Source organism: Columba livia, chromosome 23 (assembly GCF_036013475.1).
Source record: "Columba livia isolate bColLiv1 breed racing homer chromosome 23, bColLiv1.pat.W.v2, whole genome shotgun sequence".
NCBI classification, from domain to species: Eukaryota; Metazoa; Chordata; class Aves; order Columbiformes; family Columbidae; genus Columba; species Columba livia.
Genome location: NC_088624.1, coordinates 5,794,778 through 5,817,162, shown reverse-complemented (window position 1 = coordinate 5,817,162; position 22,385 = coordinate 5,794,778). Strand labels below are relative to the sequence as shown.

General features: G+C 48.3%; 1 gene segment (V, D, J or C); it reads right to left on the bottom strand.

Annotated features, from left to right (window-relative positions):
* Positions 1 to 18,897: 18,897 nt before the first annotated feature.
* LOC135576222 (T cell receptor alpha variable 4-like) lies at positions 18,898 to 20,655 on the bottom strand. The segment is given in 2 exon segments: positions 18,898 to 19,621; positions 20,448 to 20,655. Coding segments are annotated over 2 exon segments (399 nt in total).
* Between the last annotated feature and the right edge of the window lie 1,730 nt (positions 20,656 to 22,385).

Genomic DNA, 22,385 nt, shown 5'->3' with positions numbered 1-22,385 from the left:
TCGCCTCTCCTTAGTGAAAAAGGGGGAGAGGGAGGGGGAAGTGTGGGGGGTAGAGGGGGCTAACAATACATCTGCCAGGGTTTTATTGTCACCCCGCAATCTTAACCCTCGACAGATAATTGGCGCCCAACGTGGGGCAAGAGAAAGGGGTAAATTTGAAGATTTTTTGGCTTTTCCAGTGCTCTGACGTACCTTTCAGTTTTCTTGGCACGGTGCCAACTCATAGAGTTGTGATACTCGCGCGTCCGTTTGCTTTGGATATTATTTAGTTGTATTAAGGCAAAGTGAATTACACTGATTTAAAGATGTTATGGCATAAGTTGTATCAGTTATTTTCTACACTGTGCTCACTGATTCCATATCTGTGTTGGGCTTTCTTTTTGAATCGAAGTATTCATTATATAACAACAAGGAACTGGACAATGGTCATGATGATACTGTGTGGTTTGTCACTGGTTTATTTCATTATACTGCAGCCGCTAATGAATTTCTACTCGCTTCTGCTTTACCTTGAAAAGCCTCCAGGAGAGATTAAAGAGCAGTACGGCTCTGTGTTTGCTAATTGGTCGAGCGAATCTTTAGAAAGGCTGACTAACAATACTTTCGTTTTTTCGCTAGGACAGTTTGCAAATGTTTTAGAGAATTTTGAATATCCTTGGAGTTTTGATAGAACTGTGATGGTGTTATCTGGTTTGCTGAATGTGTGTCAGTTTGTGCTTCTGTTAAGAGAAATGGCGTTCAACAGGAGGTTTGCGTCTCTTTTTAGTCCTGAGATTTGCGGTGCGTCTTCGGAAGCTTTAGCAAAAAGCACTCCGAGCCGCTCGAGAAAGAGCAAAACAGCCAAAGCTGCCGCTGCAGCCACTGCCCCCACAACGGCGGCTTCGCAGGCTGAAGCTACAGCTCCTCCGCAGAGTTCCTCTGCCAAGGTCGCTGCAGATAACATTACTTCTCCAGCCTCAAAGGCTAACAAGGCAGCCCCCCCTTCTTCACACACTGGGCACTGTTGCTGCTGTAACCACTGTGACAGTCATTCAGACTCTGGAAATAAATCAAATGATGGTAAACCCATATCAGCATCAGTTGCTGGTTGTAAGAAAGTCACTAGAAAGACTACCCGTGCAGCAGATGATGGCACAGGGCCAACATCAACCCAAGGTGCACCATCAGGACAGGGAGGAGATGAAGTGACCACCACTCAGTCCTTTTCTCCAGGTGAGCTGAGAGATATGAGAAAAGACTTTAGTCGCCGTGAAGGCGAGAATATTTTAACCTGGCTGCTCCGATGCTGGGACAATGGGGCAGAAACAATTGAATTGGAAGGTGGTGAAGCCAGGCAGCTGGGATCTCTGTCAAGAGATTCCACCATTGATAGGGCAATTTCAAGAGAGTCTAATGCCACTAGTCTCTGGACCCGACTCCTGATAGCTATGAAAGTAAGATTTCCCTACAAGGAAGATTGTATATCCAAGTTAGGGAAATGGAATACTATGGAGAGAGGTATTCAGTTCCTGAGAGAATTAGCTGTGCGAGAGATCATCTATTTTGGATCAGACAACCAAGAGGGGACAGACCCAGATAAAATCAATTGTACACGATCTCTGTGGCGCAGATTTGTACAAAGTGCACCCCCTGCATATGCTAGGTCATTGGCAGGAATGGTCTGGTCAGCTGGAGGTCAACAAGAGATTAATGAAATGATTGAGCAGCTTCGGAACTTTGAGGACAGCCTTGCTGGTTCTCTACGGGCTTGTGTCTCTGCTGTAGAGAAACTGTGTGAAAAATCTGGTGACCGGTTTGAAAAGATATTGCAAGAAATCAAAGAACTCAGAGAAGACACATACCATTCACGACCTGCACAAACCTATGTTTCAGCTATTAGGAAAAGGCGTTTCCAATCTCGAGAGAGAGGACAGAGGCAGCCCACAAAAAGAGGTTCACTGTGGTTCTTCCTACATGAGCAGGGAGAAAACATGAATAAGTGGCATGGAAGACCTACCTCAGAACTTCAGGAACGAGTACGTGAGATAAAAAGAAAAACTCCTAGGAAGGTGGCTGCTCCAGTTTACAAAAGGAGCAGAAGAGATTCTGATGCTCTTGAAGGAACCTCTAATTCACACCCAGAGACTGTGCAAAACAGAAATTAGAGGTGCCCTGCCTCCAACCAGGTGGAGGAAAGGGATAACAGAGTTTATTGGACTGTACAAATACGATGGCCTGGTACAACACACCCCCAGGAGTACAAAGCTTTAGTGGACACTGGTGCACAGTGCACGATAATTCCTTCTAATTATAAAGGAACGCAATCCATCAATATTGTTGGAGTGACTGGGGGATCCCAGGAACTGACTGTTGTAGAGGCTGAAATGAGCCTAACTGGAAAAAACTGGCAAAAGCATCCCATTGTGACTGGTCCAGATGCTCCGTGCATCCTTGGCATAGACTACCTCAGGAGAGGGTATTTTAAGGACCCAAAAGGGTATAGGTGGGCATTTGGTATAGCAGCTGTGGACACTGAGAAAATTGAACAGCTGTCTGATTTGCCTGGTCTTTCAGATGATCCTTCTGTTGTAGGACTGCTGATGGTTGATGATCAGCAAGTGCCAATTGCTACCACAACAGTGCATCGCCGGCAATATCGCACCAACCGAGACTCTTTGATTCCAATCCAGAAGTTGATCCGTCAATTGGAAAGCCAGGGTGTGATCAGTAAGACTCGTTCACCTTTTAACAGCCCAATCTGGCCAGTGCGTAAGTCTAGTGACGAGTGGAGACTAACTGTAGACTATCGTGGCCTGAATGAAGTTACACCACCACTGAGTGCTGCTGTGCCTGACATGCTAGAACTGCAATTTGAACTGGAGTCAAAGGCAGCTAAGTGGTATGCTACCATTGACATTGCTAATGCATTTTTCTCTATTCCTGTAGCAGCAGAGTGCAGGCCGCAGTTTGCTTTCACCTGGAGGGGCATCCAGTACACTTGGAATCGCTTGCCCCAGGGGTGGAAACACAGTCCTACCATCTGCCATGGACTGATCCAGACCACGCTGGAGCAAGGTAAAGCTCCAGAACACTTGCAATATATTGATGACATCATCGTATGGGGCGACACAGCGAAAGAAGTCTTCAAGAAAGGTGAGAGAATAATTCAGATTCTTTTGGATGCTGGTTTTGCCATAAAACGAAGCAAGGTCAAGGGACCTGCACGAGAGATCCAGTTTTTAGGAATAAAATGGCAAGATGGCCGTCGTCAGATCCCAATGGATGTGATCAACAAAATTGCAGCAATGTCTCCACCTACTAATAAAAAGGAGACACAGACTTTCTTGGGCATTGTAGGTTTTTGGAGAATGCATATTCCTGACTACAGCCAGATTGTGAGCCCTCTCTATCGAGTGACTCGTAAAAAGAACCAATTTGAGTGGGGCCCTGAACAACGACAAGCCTTTGAACAAATTAAGCGTGAGATAACTCATGCGGTGGCCCTTGGACCAGTTCGGACTGGACTAGATGTTAAAAATGTGCTCTATACTGCAGCCGGAGATAATGGACTTACCTGGAGCCTCTGGCAGAAAGCACCAGGAGAAACCCGAGGTCGACCCTTAGGTTTTTGGAGTCGAGGATACAAAGGATCTGAGGCCAACTATACTCCAACTGAAAAAGAGATACTAGCAGCATACGAAGGAGTTCGAGCTGCTTCAGAAGTGATCGGTACTGAAGCACAGCTCCTCCTGGCACCTCGACTGCCGGTGCTGAGCTGGATGTTCAAAGGGACGGTTCCCTCTCCACATCATGCAACCGAAGTTACGTGGAGTAAATGGATTGCATTGATCACGCAACGAGCTCGAATTGGAAATCCCAATCGCCCAGGGATCTTAGAAGTGATTACAGACTGGCCAGAAAGCAAAGACTTTGGGATGTCTCCAGATGAGGAGGAAGTAAAACGTGCTGAAGAAGCACCACCGTATAATACTCTTTCAGAGACTGATAAGCAGTATGCACTGTTCACAGATGGATCCTGTCGTCTTGTAGGAAAACATCGAAGGTGGAAAGCTGCTGTGTGGAGTCCCACACGACAAGTTACAGAAGCCACTGAAGGACAAGGTGAATCTAGTCAATTTGCAGAAGTGAAAGCCATCCAGCTGGCTTTGGACATTGCTGAACGAGAGAAGTGGCCAATAATTTATCTCTATACTGACTCATGGATGGTAGCAAATGCCTTGTGGGGGTGGCTACAGCAATGGAAGAAAAGCAATTGGCAGCGCAGAGGTAAACCCATTTGGGCCGCCACACTGTGGCAAGACATTGCTGCTCGGCTAGAGAGCCTGCCTGTGAAAGTTCGGCATGTAGATGCTCATGTCCCTAAAAGTCGAGCCACCGAGGAACATCTAAACAACCAACAAGCGGATCAAGCTGCTAAGATTAAAGTAGCTGAGGTGGACTTGGACTGGCAACATAAAGGTGAACTTTTCCTAGCTCGGTGGGCCCATGATGCTTCAGGGCATCAAGGTAGAGATGCAACATATAAATGGGCTCGCGATCGAGGGGTGGATTTAACTATGGACACTATTTCACAGGTTATTCATGAATGTGAGACTTGCGCCGAAATCAAACAAGCAAAACGGTTAAAGCCTATATGGTATGGGGGGCGATGGTTAAAGTATAAGTATGGAGAAGCTTGGCAGATTGATTATATTACACTTCCACAAACACGTCAAGGTAAGCGTTATGTACTTACAATGGTGGAAGCAACCACTGGATGGTTGGAAACATATGCTGTACCTCATGCTACAGCCCGAAATACTATCTTGGGCCTTGAAAAGCAAGTCCTTTGGCGACACGGTACGCCAGAAAGAATTGAATCAGACAATGGTACTCATTTCAAAAACAGTCTTATAGACAATTGGGCCAAAGAACATGGTATTGAGTGGGTATATCATATTCCATATCATGCACCAGCCTCTGGGAAAATTGAAAGGTACAATGGTTTGCTAAAAACTACACTAAAGGCACTTGGTGGTGGAACCTTTAAAAACTGGGATTCACATTTAGCAAAAGCCACTTGGTTGGTCAACACCAGGGGATCAACCAATCGAGCCGGGCCTGCCCAATCAGAAATTCTACGGACTGTAGAAGGAGATAAAGTCCCTGTAGTACACATGAAAAACATGTTAGGAAAGGCAGTCTGGGTTACTCCTGCCTCAGGCAAAGGCAAACCCATTCGTGGGATTGTTTTTGCCCAGGGACCTGGCAGCACCTGGTGGGTGATGCTTAAGGATGGAGAAGTTCGGTGTGTACCTCAAGGGGATTTGAGTTTAGGTGAAAATATGCAATACTGAACTGCATAATGTGAATTGCCATGCTAACAGTGTTTAATAAGTGTTTTTCAGATCAAAACAGTGATGATGAAACCAGAGCTAGCTTCTTCGAGTGGCGCCTGACAACTTCTTCGAAGTTGATGTCTTTAACCCACAAACAGTGGTCATGAGATGCACTTGTACCATTTTTCCTGCCCTGGGAGACTGTCGTGACAAAATGAACTTAATGAACTTTTCAAAGGATGGTCCACTGATTAATTACTCCTGTGTATATATGTGCATATGTGTATATATATAGTAGTAGTGATTAATTAGATTATATTGATAGATTGTATTGATAAGGTTTAAGCATTCAGTGAATGGCATATTATAAGGGGTGGAATGTCCTGGTTTTGTTAAAAACAAGTTTTTCTTTCAGTGAATTTGCCTGTCAGCTAAAGCCTTCATATTAACTGCATTTTCCTGGAGCACCAGACACATGTTTTGGTAAACCTATCAATGGAATGCAAACTTAATGATAAGCACAGATGGACATCTCGCGAGAGGGGCGACGAGAAGAAAGAGACCAAGAAACTGACCAACGGGGTATAACATTCCATTCACGTGAATACTTCATATATAAGTGGGAGATCACGAGGATCTCGTGTTGCTTTTCCCTTTTCCCTGCTGCTTATGGCCGACCTTAGGAGAGGACCTTGCTAGTCATCCCTGCGAACTGAGGCCTACTGACAGACTGAATCCAGCTCCGGTTGGCTGCAGAGTCTAATCCAGGACTTTGGGTGCCGGCTCTGCAGTTGCTGAGACTTTCAAGATTGGTTTTGTATATTTTGTATTATTTTCTCTATTCTTATTAGTAGCATTAGTAAAACATCTTTAATTTTTTCCAACTCTCTTCACTCTGTGCTTCTTTGCCTTCCAATCGCCTCTCCTTAGTGAAAAAGGGGGAGAGGGAGGGGGAAGTGTGGGGGGTAGAGGGGGCTAACAATACATCTGCCAGGGTTTTATTGTCACCCCGCAATCTTAACCCTCGACACCACTACAGCCTCATATATTTTTTTTCCAGGTGGAATGATGGAAATCTGTACACTCATGTCCTCCAAGTAAAGGGCATTGTGGCTGACGAAGCATATCTCAGAATGGCTGAAAGCCAAAAGTTTCACTTGCATGTTTGAAATCTTTCCTCCCTAGTTGCTCTCTTAATATGTGTCTTTAAAAGCAGAATAGCTGCACTTCCTAACCTTATTGCACTAAACCTTGCAACAACTGCAACGTACCTCAGGTCCTTCACATTGATGATACAATCTGTAATTGTCCTTGATGAAGAGGGAGGAATGACATTATTCCTGACAGATGAGCAAGCCCTTCTGCAAAGCACTGCTAGAGGGCTGCCACAGGCTCTTAGCATGATTCCCGGCTTTGCTGCACAAATGAGGAGACGTTGGATCGGTAGGAAAGGGACACAGGATCCAGGCATGTTTTACACTTCAAACTGTTGGCATTGTTGCCTGAGGTTGTTTTATTTAATGGTGATTTAAATTACTCTGTGGCTCTGCTTTTCAGAATTTAGGCACTGAGCTGTCTCATCCTGTGCTTCTCATTTCCTTGCTGTGGCCTGTTTCTATGGCCCATATTTCTTCACCTACATGGGAGCTGCCTTCAACCAGGCAGAGCAGTGGTCGTTCTTTACATGATTCTTAATCCCCTGCCCAACCCGTTGATGTAGACCCCAAGAAACAAGGACGTGAAAGCTGCTCTGAGTAGGTCCAAGAGCTGGTATTTGTCCTCATGATGTAAACAAGTGGCAGGGTGCCGTCACCCTCAGCCAAAGATCCCTGTACATCAAGGAGTTAATGATCCATGTGACAGATTACTGAGGAGGCTTTGTCCTCTGCTGTGCTATATGCAGAGTTTGCCCTTCATGGCAATGTTGCACTGCACAGATCCCTTGGCCAGAGGCAAAATTCATCCAGTCGATTGTAACTGATGAGCCTGGAGGCAGCTCCTGCTCGGTGCCCGTGGTTACATTCTCTGGGTGTACTTCCCTGTGTCTAAAATGCAGTAAGAAGATCTCATGCAAACATTTTTCCTGTTTCATAGCAGAAATTATAAATAGAGATATTTTATTTTATAAAAATCTTCTAAAAGCTTGATGGACCAAAAGACACACTTCCATGAGCAGCATATATGTGTTGTGGTATGTCCTGATTGGAGCTGCCTGTTTGACACTACATGTTACAGCTTGGGACTCCTGCATCTGAAGGATATAGGATCAACTCTACTGCCTTCTCTTTCTTCATAGGTGTGCTGATTTGACTGAAAATAAGTTAATTTTCTCCATGCAGTTAGAAAGCTTCCTTTTTCATAGTCAGTATATTCCTTTTTTGGATTCCATTTGAGAACAAGAGATAACACCCCAGCACAGAGTTAACATTTTTAATTGCTCTTGTCTGAGAGCCAAGGACATTGTGAGTGCTCTGCCCACAGGTGTGAGGCATCAGGGAAGGGGGTCACAGATGGGACAGATCTTGACTGACATCCAAACTGATCAACAAGAGTATTCCATCCCATGAACATCGTGCTTCATATTTAAGGGGAGTCAGGGAATCTAAACAAAGCAGCAGCTCCTGGTGCAAAACACTTGGTGTAGTCAGCAGGTCCTAGTGGGAAATGCCTTTTTAGAGAAAGGATAGTGAAGAAGAGAGACACCAAATGCCTGCCTGGCCCCACACACAGGCATGGGGGGCTGTCATAGGACACTTGGCCAGGTGATTCTCCTGGTGAATTGAGAAAGTGAGGAAGAATTAGCTGAATGTCCCAGCCCATCTGAAGAATTAACTTATTTCAGGAAAGACAGGGTAGAACAAAAAAAAGTAAGGAAAACTCATGGTATGCTAATGCTGTTACTATTGTGTTTGTAGTGAACATGGGGATGTTTGGAGCTGAAGCATCCAGCCCTGTGTGAGATGCAGACTCAGCATCTCAAAGGGGTCTGGGCACAAAATGGTGAGGTGGAGCCGTGGGGCAGGGGGTGCACAGAGTGGCATCCTCCCTTCCCTGCAAACAAGCCCAGGGAAGGGTTGTCCCCTCTTCAGCATGGGGAGAGGGACGGGTACAGGCACAGGCATGGGTGGAAATAAACATGGTCCTTATGTTCTGCTTGTAACCCTGTGGGCCCAGCACAATAAACAACAGGTTATGTCTCTGCTGGATACCAGGGTAGAAGTAACCCTAATTCATGGAAATCTGCCCCATTACCCCAAGAATAAAGTGATGAGTATCTACAAAGTAAGAGTGAGGGAAAGGTGAAAAAATTGTCTTCCTTGCAGCCAGGAAGGTACTAACTGCTTACAGATTGGGATGGGCTCCAAGAACACCCTGATATGCCACAGGCCATGATCTATTTGAGGAAAAGACTTAATATCCAGTTGGGGAAAATATTCCTCTCATATCTGCTCAGCTTGCAGTAGGGAGGATTGTGCCCGTAGGTTACTGGGTTTTGGAGATGTGTGTCCCCATGGGGCTGTGGTTGCGCCCCACAGTGTCACCCTGCTGCCACATTGCAGAGGACCATTCTTGTGCTCTGAAGAGGATGTTCTTGATGGGTATCCAGCTCTCCTGATGCCTTCTGCTCTACAGCACAGTTTCTCATGGCACCCTGCCAAGCAGGTAGGTCCCTGACAAGACTGACATGGGCTCTTCTATAGTCTGGGGCAGTAGTCATCCTGTTTGTCCTGGTCAGTCCTTTCAGGATCTGGAGCTCCACAGCCTTTTGGCCAATGCAGGCAAGGCTGCCCCTGAACTCTACATCACCCAACTGTTCTTCTTCATTTGTGAGTAGCATGTCCAATGCAGCCTCTCCTCTGTTCCATTAATGGATTGCCTGCATCAAAAATTTGCCCTCCATACACCCCATCCATGTCCTGCTTTGCTCGTGCCCCTCCATTTTTGTCCTGCAGCAGAGAATGAGGTCAGAAAAGTTGCCCATGGGATCCTGCACCCTGGTAGTGTGGACACTGACTGACCAGGGCTGGGGTCTGGGATATACTCACTCCTGACTCCCGCTCTTCTTTTCTCGGTCTAGCCTATACAAGTTATACCTGAAATTTAGAAACTCAGGGGCTCCTGCTATGGTTTCAGGTCACCGGCTGCCTGGTGTTTCCTTCCTGGGGACTGGGGTGTGCAGCTCCCAAGAAGACTGAGAATGGTTACACGTTAAAAGCATAGAATGTCACAGCTGCTTTGGGCAATCTTGACGCTTTTCAAAGCTGGTGTGACATTTGCTCCTGTTGGCCAATGGCAATGCAGCTTTTTTCTGGGCTGTGCTGTTGTGCTGGGGTAGGCCATGTGTTTGCCCAGGGGTGTGGGGCCCAGGCTGGTACAGGCATTCAGAGGTCACACATGTGACCAGGAGAAGCTTGGAGAGGTATTGTCTGTAAAGCAGCGGCTGTGCTGCATCTGTCCTCCCTGACCAAGCAGAGTGAGGGACACTGACTGGCCCTGTATGTGGAGTTTCTGCAGCAGCTGCTGTTTGTGGAGCTGTTTCTGTTGAGGAGCCACCTCTGTGCTCAGGAAAAACAAACAAACAAACAAACAACAAACAAACAAACAAAAGAAACAAACAATCAAACAAACAAAAACCAAACCAAACCAAAGACCCATTAGGGAAAGAGAACTGTGAAGTTCATTCCTGATGAAGCAGACACAGGACACTTGCTGTCACAACTGCCAGTTCATAGCACAATATGAGCAGAAGGAACTGACCAGCTCCCACTAGAAAACTGAACGTCTACATGGATTCCTTGGGGTGATGATCACAGAATCACAGAATGGCTGGGGTTGCAGGGATGCCTGGAGACCATCTAGTCCAACCCACCTGCTAAAGCATGGTCACCAGAGCAGACCACGCAGGATTGTGTCCAAACAGGTTTTGAATGTCTCCAGAGAAGGAGACTCCACAACCTCTCTGGGCAGCCTGTTCCTGGGCTCTGTCACCTGCAAAGTAAAGAAGTTTCTGCACGTTTAGATGGAATCTCCTGTGTTTCAGTCTTTGCCCATTGCCTCTCATCATTGGGCACCACTGAAAAGAGTCTGGTCCAATCACCTTGACACCCAAGCTTGAGGTATTTATAAGCATGAATAAGATCCCCTCTCAGCCTTCTTTTCTCCAGGATGAACAGACACAGCTCTCTCAGTCTCTCCTCATAAGAAAGATGCTCCAGCCCCCTCATCATCTTTGTTCCCCTCCGCTGAACTTTCTCCAGTAATTCCTTGTCCTTCTTAAATTGGGGAACCCAGAACTGGACACATTACTCCAGGTGCGGACCCACCAGGGCAGAGTAGAGGGGGAGGAAACCTTCCCTCAACCTACTGTTCTGGTGGCAAAGACGAGACACCTGCTGAAATGAGGCTGAGCCTTTTGCTGCCTCCCCAGGGAGAACAGGGGAATGAAGACCCATGGATGTCTCATGCTGGGAGCTGCACTTTTCTTTGTCTGTATTTGTTTTTGTTTATTATCATACCAACGGATAGATGTCACAGGGGAGTGATTTAGGGCTCTGCTTACTGCAGAACAATGTTAAGGTTTCTCAAAGAAAAGTGCGCCTTAAAAGATTTTGGTGACAGGTTCACTCTATTATTTACTGCATGGAGGAAATATGGCAAGCCGAATGCTACTTCCCTTCTCCACAGGAGCCTGATACCCATTTGTGGAGCAAAATTTCAGGCATCTTTCCTCCCTGATAACCATTCGCTCCCAAGTCTGTGTTTTAGACATGCAGAGGCAGACTTTCAGGGGAGGCCTGATGTCAATTCATGGAGGAAACTTTCAGGAAACAAAATTGTAATAAATAAATAAATAGGTACATAAATAAATAAATAAATACATAAAAATTTTAAGAAAAGGAGTAGAATAGCAGGAGGGCTGACTCAATCTGGGTACCTGCTCAGAGTTCCAACCTGAACACAGAAAACCATAGACTTTCATATCTTTACGGAACATTCATACCATGATTCAGTCCAATTGCAATATTTTAGTTTGGGGTCTTCTTGCTTCTCATTGGATCTTTTTCACTGATCTCACATGTGCCTTTGTTTTCTTTAGTTATAAATATTGTTCATAGTCCATAGCATTGCAGGTATTGTTTTGTCTGAATAAATACTTTTCTTCTCAGTGGAGTGCAAAACAGGCCCCGTTTTACAGATGTCTGTAATGTCTTTGTGTTACTTTTGGGATCATTATTTTTTCCTCATTCAATTTAGTTCTTTCCAGCAAAGTGCAAACTAGACCTTGGAGGTGCTCAGTGTAGTTTGTAGTCGCTTTTGGTAAATATAAGCAGAACTTTACAGCTTAAGAACTTTACAGCAGCAAATTCAGCTTACTAAGTAACATGAAGCAGGGAAGGTATCAAAAATAACACAAGTGTATACTCCTAGTTGATTCCTTATATTCAGTGTGCATTTACTTCAGGTAAATGATTAATCAGAAATTTAAATTGTGATCATCCAGTGACCTGTGAGCAGTAAAACCTTTGCTGTACAGCCAGCTTGTTTAGCAGAGAGAGCTCAAAGTGGGCTCACTCAGGCTGTCATATTTATAGAATGAGATGGTTGACTCCTAGTCAAATTGCAGACAGTGGGAAAGGTCTGTATGAGATTCGTGCACCCACAATTTGTCAGTGTTCGTTTGCTATTCTGCTTCCTTGTGGGTTTCCTAAAAGGATTTATTGGCCTGGCTGCAGCTCAGGCCTTTACCTCCTTTGGAGCCTGGGCCAAAGTGCTGCTGGTTTGGCTGGGCCGGGGGTGCAGTGAATCTGGCACAAGAGGGGACAGAAAAGTTACAGCACCTCTTAACATCAACTGCAATGGCTGAAGATCAAGAGGGGAATAATACAATGAAACCAGTTTGAAGGTGTCTCCATCTCAAGACAAGAGTAAACCAGATATTGTTGCAGATGACAGATGTTCCTGTGGTTATTCTAGTGGTCAAGATGAACAAACTTAATATGTCAATAGAAATGTTCATGTGTGCTGCTTGCACTTTATCATAAACCGGAGCTTTCCATGCATTGACAAGAAGAGGATACTGCCTTCAACTACTGTGGTATGAGAATATTGAATACCATGTGTGCATAAATGGTGTCTGGAATGGGCAGAAAACATTATATTAGAGAATCTTCCCCTGCAGATCCCTGGAGGCACAGGGGAAGCAGCATTGCCAGAGCATGTCTCAGGGCCCCATCCCACAAGCTCAGACTTGCACAGACACATCCCCTCCCTCCCCGGGGTTCTTGCACAGCCAAGGAAGCTCCCTGCACCAGGGTGTCTTGCACAGCACAGAGGTACAAGGCACTGTCAGACACCTCGACTTCCTCCACGTACAGGACGCTGTGTTTCCCCGTGGTGTTCAGAGTTGTGCTGACACGGTCGCTGCGCTTCAGGCCAGATCTTGCATGATATGAGACCAGCTGGGGAGCCTGGCCTTTCCTCTGCTGGTACCAGAGCAAGCCATTAAAGTTGGAAGTCTGGTATGTGCAGGTAGTTTGGAAGGTGTCTTTCTGCTTCACTGTGACTTGTCCTTCTTGCTGGGTGACAGTGACCTGCCCCATGGTGCCTGGAAGAAAGTGAAGGTCAGCAGCTCTGCAGGGAAGGGCCCTGGGAAGCAAATCAGGAATGGATGCAAAACCCTCCTGTAGAAGGTTCCTTGTCCCTTGCCCTACAGGAAAATTCTTATGCCTGGGGACAGGGAGGTAGACAGTAGTTCTGGGCAGGAGGGTGGAGATCACAAGGAAATGTGGATTCTAAGGAGAGCTGTGCTGTGTCCCTGCTCCTGCTCCTAGTGCCCAGAGGACCAGGGAACAGCCTGTCATGCCTGACCTTCATGTCTGGGGACCAGCACCCCTCCAGCAGGCTGAGCCATCCATGGAGCTATAAAAAAAAAATCATCTTTCTTCCCCATATTTCTCTTAGAGGGTTCGTGGCTCCCTGAGTGTACAGAATGCTGAGCCTGAAATAAGGGAACCCTGGCTATGACAACAACAAAAAGGAGAAAACTGGAAGCCATGGCTGATGTGCCAGCCAGGAGGCAGAATGGAACCCCTATTAATGTCAGATGCATGGGAGCTTTATAGTCCCTGGGGCAGCTTTGACAAGATCTGCTAATTTCTGTCGTAAAGGAAGAAACGTGAGAGTGTAGAGACAGCTGGGATCTCCCATGAAGACAGCCTGTGGATCAGAGAAGAGAGACAGAGAAAGAAGGATTGAAGGCAATAGAAAAGCAGGAGAAGAGGTCTGAGATGTCCTCTCCCCTTTTGAACAGTAAAAACACCTTGAGAGAGCCAAACGCAAAAACACAAATGTGAGCTAATCTTCCCAATGTTCTCCTACAATTCAATAATATTTTCCAATATGGACCTGATAAGGCTGGTGAGGGTTTCTACAGAGGAAGAAAGACTGTGTTGAGGAAAATCAAAGACTTACCCAGCAGTTGCCCCAGAAAGGCAGTGAGGACGAGATACCCGAGGTGCATGACAAGACTGACCTGCCTGTTGAGTGAGGGAGTCAGAAAAGCACCTCCCAGCCCCGATATACCAGAGCTACCGGAAACCACTCTGGTGGGGGAGCAAATGTAGAAGTGGGGAAGACAACTGATCTGTTCTTCCTGTGCCTCAAATGCTCCTTCTGGGTTTCTCCCTCCTCCAGCAGCAACACCTGTGGCTCCCTCAGCCAAAGGCTTTGTCAGCATTTCCACAATGAGGGGTCCTGGGCACTCTGAGAGCCCCAGTCATGGGAAGGGGCTGTTCCCAGTCAGCTCACAGTGGAATTCTCAAAGCCTGAACTGGAATCACCTGCTATTCTGCACAACCACTTCTGGGCCATTTAGGACATCCGAGGGTTCTTTCCCCATGGAGGTTTCACATCTTCCTCTGGGAACAGAAGTCTCTTCTGTTTCTCTCTTCTCCCCTTTCTTTCCTCATCTGCCTGGGAACAACACCTCTCCCTCAAATCCTCCAAACCAGGAGTTTATTTTGCTGTGGACCTGCCCAGGGGTTCTGTCCGTGTCCTGTTCCTGCTGGGAAAATCAACAGTGTGAGAGAGGAACCTGGCTCTAGTGGGGTTGCTGGGTTCCGCAAACCCAGATGTGACAAGGACAATGTACTCGTAGTCTAGGAAAAAGGGTGAGGGGTCATCAGGGAACAGGGTGACGGACCAGAAGGTCACCCCCTACTCCCAGGAGGCACATGGGGCACCCATTGGAGTGCTGCACTGTGAGGGGTGGGGATGGGGCAGCCTTGCACCTCACAGCTGAAAGGGCATGTGAAGGGGTGGGGGTACTGCAGGTGGGGAACCCTACTCCCATTCACTTTCCAGAATGATACCAGGCACCAGTAATGGCAGAGGTAACAAACTGTTCATTATCGTTAAGTTAACCTGACCCGTGCAGGCACAGGCCTGTGTTGTGCTGAGCTGTATAGATCACCTGACAAATTGGGCAATGTTGCCACAAACACATCCTTGTGTTGATCTGGGAGTGAAGCACTGGTCTTTCATATAAACGTCCTTTCACTCAACACTAGAAATTAGGAGTGGTGTATTTCTAAGAATGTCCCATGAAAACTGAAAAGATGACAATACCAGAAATCTCTGCATGGCTGGGATTTGCACTATGTGCTAAAACCCAATTTGAGCTCCACATCATGCTCCATAACTCAGGGTTCCCACGATTGAAAGGGCATCACATTACCTGTACCATCATCTTTTACACTCTTGTTTTACCTCCAGTATTTTAATCAACATTCTGCAGAGTCAGAGTCTCATTCTAACTGAGATCCATCTCCACCCATGCTCCACCTTTATCATTAAAAAAACACAATTCCAAGTTTCCAGGAGGAATTTTTCCTTTTCCCAACCAGGTCCATTGCCTTTTGCAATGTGCTCAAGCAGAGTTTGGCTCCATCTGGCTCCTCAAGCTGCAGTCAAGTGCTAGAAGCATCAAAAATCTTTCTCTTCACAGCTTCTCTTTGGGATACTGAAGAAGGCAAGTTCTCCAAGGATGGAGACTCCACAACCACTCTGGACATCCTGTGACAGAGCTCACTCACCCTCACAGTGAAAGAGTGTTTCCTGGTGTTCATAGAGGGTCTCCACTGCTTCCCTTTGTGCCAAGTGCCTCTTGTCCTGTCACTGGACACCATGGGGAAGAGCCTGGCTTCATGTTCTTCACAACCTCCCTTCAGATAATTGCAGACACTGATGAGATCTCCCTGAGATTTCTCTGTGCTGAGCAGTCCCAGGCTTCTCGGTCTATCACAATGTCAGAGATGCTCCAGTCTCTTCATCATCTAAGTGTCCCTTTATTGGACTGTCTCCATTATGCCTGGGTCATACATTTCCATAGTGCAAACACCCCCCCCCTCACCCTCTGGAGTCACCAGCACACCCGCATTCCTGCACCCCTCAAATATCAGCATGGGTCCTCAGCCCATCTCATAGCCCTGCCTGGAGCCAGGACCCTCTGACCCAGCACCTGGGGCTCCTCCTTCTCCCTGGCATGGCCAGTCTGGTGTTCACTGACAAAGAGATGGACACAATCACCTACTTGTCTCACACTTATCTCCAAACTCTTGGATCCCTCAAACACTACCACAGCTTGGTAGTATCAGGCTGTTGAGCAGTCATGTGCTGGCCTTGGGCCATCTTACCCACCACTGGCTTTGGCTTTAGATACAACTTTTCCATCCACTCACAGGGCAAGCAAGTTTGCAATATGCCAAAAAATTCCACAAACACATGTGAGCATCAACTTAAATTCAGAAAGAACACCAAAAAACACTGATATCCCTCCAATGACTTCTCACACATGCATGTGCGATGTTGTTCCTCCAGCTACTGACACAGAGACTGACAGACCCTGGGAGCAGACGTCTCTTCTCCAGCTGCTGGCTGGAGGTCTTGCTGCACACAGCACAGTCCATCCAGTTACTGGCACCCAGTTCTCTCTTTCACACCACTCTTCCCAACTACTGGCACTCAAACATGGGACGTTACACAGAAGGATGGTTAAGAAAGGATTTAATAAGAAGGCCGGGGGGACTGTAGTGGTCAGGCATAGGGATCATCCCAACAAATGCACTGACCAGTCCTGCCTCAGCTGTCGGTACAGCCTTCTATTTTCTTCCTCCTTTCTGTTCCGTCCCCTTGCTCCTCCCCAGTCTCCCCTTTTCCCCGTTCCTTTGACCATTCCCCTACACATGCCTTCAGAAGTGTTCTCTAGTCCTGCAAAAACCCCTCATACATCCAGAATCCTTATGTTGCTCCTCTCACTCCCTGTCACTTACACAGCTCAGCCTGTCCCACTTCAAATCTACACCTGCAGTTTCCCAATGGCCCATCAATTAGAGGCTGCAGAGCTCTGGTCTCCTTCCCTGCATCCCTTATCACTTACTGAGAGACTGGTGTCATTGTATGCTTTGTTTATCGCTTTCCCTTTTCCTTGTTCTTCCCTTAGAAAGGAAAAGGGACTTGATAAGCCAGCCTTAGTGAACCAGCTGCTCTCACATTCCACACACCCTTACAGGGGCCTCTGCTGAACTTGCTCAGGTGAGTGAGTTCCTCAAAATGCTGAAAGTTTCCTGTTCCTGGAGTAAATAAGATCCCAGAAAGACACATCCTAGAAGTACAGCCATCAGCACTTTTCTGTTGGGCAGAGAACCCACGGGGACACAGGGACTCCACCCCAGCCCCAGAAAAGCACTGGTCAGTCCCTAAGCTGGAGGCGACATGTGAGGAACAGGGAAACAATTCAAGTTGTTTAACAGAAACTCTTGTCCAGTGCCTGGCTGACGGGTCTTGCTCACATGTTGAGGCTTTCACTTATCCCCACATGCAGGGCTAGGAGGACACTTTATCTCTTTAGGGATTTTTTTGGAAAGGAGGTAAAACCACGGGAGGAGTCACATCTTCTATCAAGAGTCCTCTTTTCCAAGAGTGGTCATTGGTGCATGCGGAGGGAAGAGTAAGAGCTGGACAAGCAGCTGGGATACTTCTCCTGAATAGTCACTGCTGTGTCCTGCTCAGTTTCAGCAGCTCTGAGGTGTTCCTGTGTCTGCTGTGGCAATGGACCCTCATGGCAAGGAAGGCCAACAGCAGTCTGGGCTGCAGTGGGAAGAGAGTCAACCAGCAGGACAAGGGACCTGATCCTCCCTCTCTACTCATTGCTGGTGAGGCCAGCTCTGGAGCTCTGGCTCCAGTTCTGGGTCTCCTGATACAAGAAAGATACTGGAACAAGACCAGCAAAATGGTGCAGGGACTGGAATATCTTTCCTATGAGGATATGCTGAGAGGGCTGACAGTGTCCAGCTTTGGGAAGAGAGGGTTCAGGGGGAATCTTGGAATGGGTGTACAGAGCTGATGGGAGGGAATGAACATGTGAGTCTTCTCAGTTGGATGTCCTTGAGAGTCCCCACTTCTGCCATGAAGAGGCCCTATGGAGAGATCAACTACAGCTTTTTGCTCCTCCTGGAGATCACAGAAAGTCCAACCACCCCCCAGCGAGGGAGAACAGTCCATAGTGCCATCCAGAAGGGTGAGAATACCATTATATAGACTCATCAATGTTTCTGAATACATCAGTATCAGACCTCATTATGGGATGCAATGGAAAAGCATTTGGTGATTTTGCAAGCCTGCTTTGTTTAGGGGAAGGAGCTGAGACCAGAAAAGGTAGTTTTGCCAGGAGCAAGTGTGAGAAGATAGAAGAAGGCAATGAGAAGAGGGGTCAATACCATGTGAGCATGTGGCAGATCTGTGTGCTGGACTGGCCATGTCTGTTGCTCTGCCTTATTTGTCCTGGGAACACAGTTAGAAAGTCCAACTGTGACAGAGAGCAGGGCTGATCCTTCACTCTGTGCCTCTGTAACCTCTGACCATGGGCTGTGAACAGCTCTGTCAACTACTCGAGCCATACAGATGCTCCTGGGGACTGGCTGGAGCCCACAGTCTCTTCCCAGAGGCCTCCTGCCAGCTCTCACTCACCTCAGATCTCCAGTCGCTCAGGGCAACTTAGCCGATGTCTTGCTGTCTCACTCTTCAAGTAGAAACCTGGCATCACTTGGGGCTGTGGTCAGTGGGACCAGTGCAAGCTTTGTGCTGTCTCCTGGGCCTCAACTGCCAAGCTTCTGACTCCTGACACACAAGCTCGTGGTCTCAATAATGAGCCACTGTGGGGAGTGTTTGAAGGTGCCTGTGACCTTGACATCCCCTGTTCCTAGTTGATGTGGAGCTTGAGCTCCTAACTCCATGCAATGACTTTGTAACACTAACAGGAAATGTATGAAATCTCCCTGAAAGTGTGTAGCTGGAGGACACAGTTTTAAATTGCATATCTGAGCTTTAACAAAGTAGCAACACATGAAACCCCTTCTGCTTGTTGTTTTCTAAGACAAGTTTTGCATTAGCACTTTAGCACAGGAGTCCCTGTGTTTACAGAGCAGAGGAAAGCACCTGCTCAGGGGTCCCTTGGCTTTGGCTGTGCTGCTGGGGAAAACCAAAAGCCCAAGAAGAGCTCCCGTGTGTTCCATGGGAGGGTCATTGCAGCAGGAGCAAGGGCTGTGCAGCTGCCCGCGGGCAGGAGGATCTCTCTGCCCGCCCCACTCTGCAGAGCAGAATGTCGCTGCTCCTCGCCGGGAGCCGGCGGGGCCGGCGACTGCAGTCGCTCTTTCCCGGCCACCACCGGACACCGACACTGCTCCGATCACGATTCCACCGTGATGTGACGGGGTATGTCTGTCTCCGTCCCGCGGGGGGTGACAACGGAAATGTCAATGGCGACGTTGATGCTGAAGCTGGTGCCGGTGCCGTTCGGGCAACGGAACCGCCATGGGCCGGGTGGGACAAGGCGGCAGCGGCGGGTGGAGCGGCAGCGCCCCCTGGCGGATCCGACCGGTGTTGTTCACCCGCTCCCCATTACCCCGCCCGCGGCGGTTCGTGCCCGACCGCAGATCCGGCTTCTCTCACCGTGTCATCCAAGGCGCAGTAGTACACCGCCGCGTCCCCGCGCCGGGGCCGTTCGAGCCACAGGGCGCTGGACCGGCGGTCTGCCGCCACCGACAGCCGCCCCCGCGGCTCCGACAGCGTTTTGGAGCCTCTAAAACTGTTCACGAGGAATTCGGGACGTCGGCCCGGTAGCTGACGGTACCAGGCGATGTAGTCATATGATTGTATATTGGGGTGTGAGCAGTTGATGCTGATGCCGGTGCCCTCGGTGGTCTCTGCCAACGGCTCCTGCTGCAACTGGGCTCTGCCCACAGTCACTGCAGAGAAAGAAGGAAAAAAGACCAAAGATCATCAAAAGTCTCCCAGCTCGGGTTTTCCCCAAGAAATTGTTAGGTAGAATGGCAGTGAGAAGGAGTTGGACCAGAAAGGAATGGAAGATGTACCCATGAACAGGGATGGAGAGTGGTCATGTGCTGGATGTGTGTGGAGCGAGAGAATAAGTTTGGGGGGATTTTGGAATTGATGTACCCTGACACAGAAAGAAAGTCAGAATAATGGATGGATGGATGGATGAGGAGGGGATGAGGAGAGAGGAGAATGGGTGTGTTACAGTGAGGTATGGAGGGTTGGATTCAGAAAAAATAATTTATGCTGAAAGCATGAGGGGTTTAGATCATGTATTTGCATAATGGAGAGGTGCAGGAAAGCAAACTTGCTCCTACAAATATGAAGGAAGCAGAGGGAGAGAGCAGAGGGTCTTCAGAGAGTAGGAAGAGTGGTTACTGATGGAAGTGGCCTGGAGAGATAAGTAGAAAGAGGAGTGGGGAGATGAACGAAGGTAAGAAGAGTGGAGAGCAAGACTGAGTGTTACAATTAAAGTGGGCTGAAATCAGGTAAATAAGAACTGTTGAATTTACAGAGAAAATAGCGCGTGTATGGAAAGGTAGGAGTACCCGCAAGCAGTCTTGCAATCACAGATACAATGGAAAAGAGGGAGACTACCCAGAGGCGACTCAAAAGAGCTGTTAAAGGGGAACGAGAGAGGACAGAGACAAAAAGGAGAAGGAAGAGTTTGTGGTGGGTCCCAAGGGAATACACCGGGCAAAGCCTGGGCGTCCACCCAGCCCCGCCAGCCCCACGCACCCAGCAGCACCGCGGCCAGTCCCGCCAGCCCTGAGCCCCGGCACCGCCGCATCCCGCCGCTCCGCCGCACGCGCCAGGCTGCCGCCCGGCAGCCCCGGCTCTCTGCTCCTGACGCGCCACCTCCTCCTACCCCTCCTCTTCCTCCTCCTCTCCTCCTCCTCTCCTCCTCCTCTCCTCTTCCTTCTCCTCTCCTCTCCTCTCCTCTCCTCTCCTCTCCTCTCCTCTCCTCTCCTCTCCTCTCCTCTCCTCTCCTCTCCTCTCCTCTCCTCTCCTCTCCTCTCCTCTCCTCTCCTCTCCTCTCCTCTCCTCTCCTCTCCTCTTCCTCTCCTCTTCTTCTCCTCTCCACCGCCAGCTCCGCCCCGGACCTGAGTCCTGCCCCAGAGCCGCTCGGTGTGTCGCCCGGGCTCGCAGGTCTCCCGGGCTCTGCACAGCCACAACTGCGGCTCCTGGGAAAAGGACTCTGCCCGTCCTCCAGCAAGAAGAAACCCGCACGGCACCAGCTGCAGCCTGGGGCAGCTGCAGAGCCCTGACCCAGGTGACGGACCAGCTTCCCAGAGCTTTCCCCGAGCTCAGGGGCTGCAAACCGCAGCCACTGATTTCCTGCGGTTGGCAGTGAGGAGGCTGAGAGCCTCCCTTCAGCTGCCTCTGTGTACTTCCAACACTATGACTGAAAGTTGGTTTGTGGCAGAGGGGATGTGAGGTCCTACGTGCCCATGGTTGTGCAGACGTCAGGGAGGGCAGGGAGGGGGGACCCAGATTCAGAATGTATGTGAGAAGTGACCTGCAGAGGTCATCTATAACAGATCCCTTTACTGGACATTTCCCCTGCTTCCTGGACAGTTCCGTGGACTAGGTCCATCTTCTTGTTTTCCTCTGAACAAGTCCTTGTGGAAAACAGGAAATTCTCCCCTGAGACATCACTAAGGTGAACAGATCCAATTCTCTCAGCTTCTCATGACCCCTAATTTATACGGTGGACTTTGTTGAACTCCCTTCAGGATGTCAACATTCCTCTTGGACCACAGACCACCAACCTGGACGCAGTACCCCAGATGTGACCTGTAATGGGACAGAGGGGCAGGATCATTTTCCAGCACATGCTGTCAACAATTTGAATAATGCAGCTCGGGATACAGTTGGTCCTAATTACTGCAAGGGCACACTGCTGTCTTATGTTCAGCTAAGTGTGTCCTAAAACCCCACCTCATTTTCTCTTGATCTATTTCCTGTCAGCCAGCCCCAGCCTGCATGACTGCAGGGACTGATCTCTCTGTCATACGCAAAACCTTGCCCTTTCTCTTTTTGGCATTCGTGAGGCTCCAGTCAGCCCATTTCTTCAGCCTGTCCAGGTTCTTTGAACAAAAGCTATGTCTCACAGTTACTTCCCATTCCCCTTGCTGGTTGTTATCCACAGACTTCCTGTCACTCATGGCATTCATGAAAACCTCAAACAGTATTGGTGTTACTACTGATCCCTAATATTAGACCTCACTGATGTGTGTCAGCCAGCTGGGCTTTGCGCTGTGGTCACACCTCTCTGAGCCTGGTAGTCCAGGCAATTTTTTACCCTACTTATCCTCCTTTCACTGAACCCATTCATCTCATCTTTTGTAATGACAATAGAGAAGCTGCCAAAGGTCTTGTTGTGCTCTAGATACACACATCCACTCTCCTTCCTGTGTCCACAGAGCCTGTTACCTCATGAGAAAGCAGTGAGATTGGCCACCCTCAGATGCACTAGGGCATCAGCTCAGAAGAAGCTTCATGAAGAGGAGAATCAGCCCTGGCTGAGCTCTCCCAGCAGAGCTCCCTGGCACTGATCTCACTGAGGTCACAGAAGGGAAGGGGAAAAGCCCTCAACTGCACTGCCTGCACGTTGGATCTGAGCTCCAAATAACAGACGTTCTGTGTGGTTTTGCCTGTGAGTGTTCAGATCTC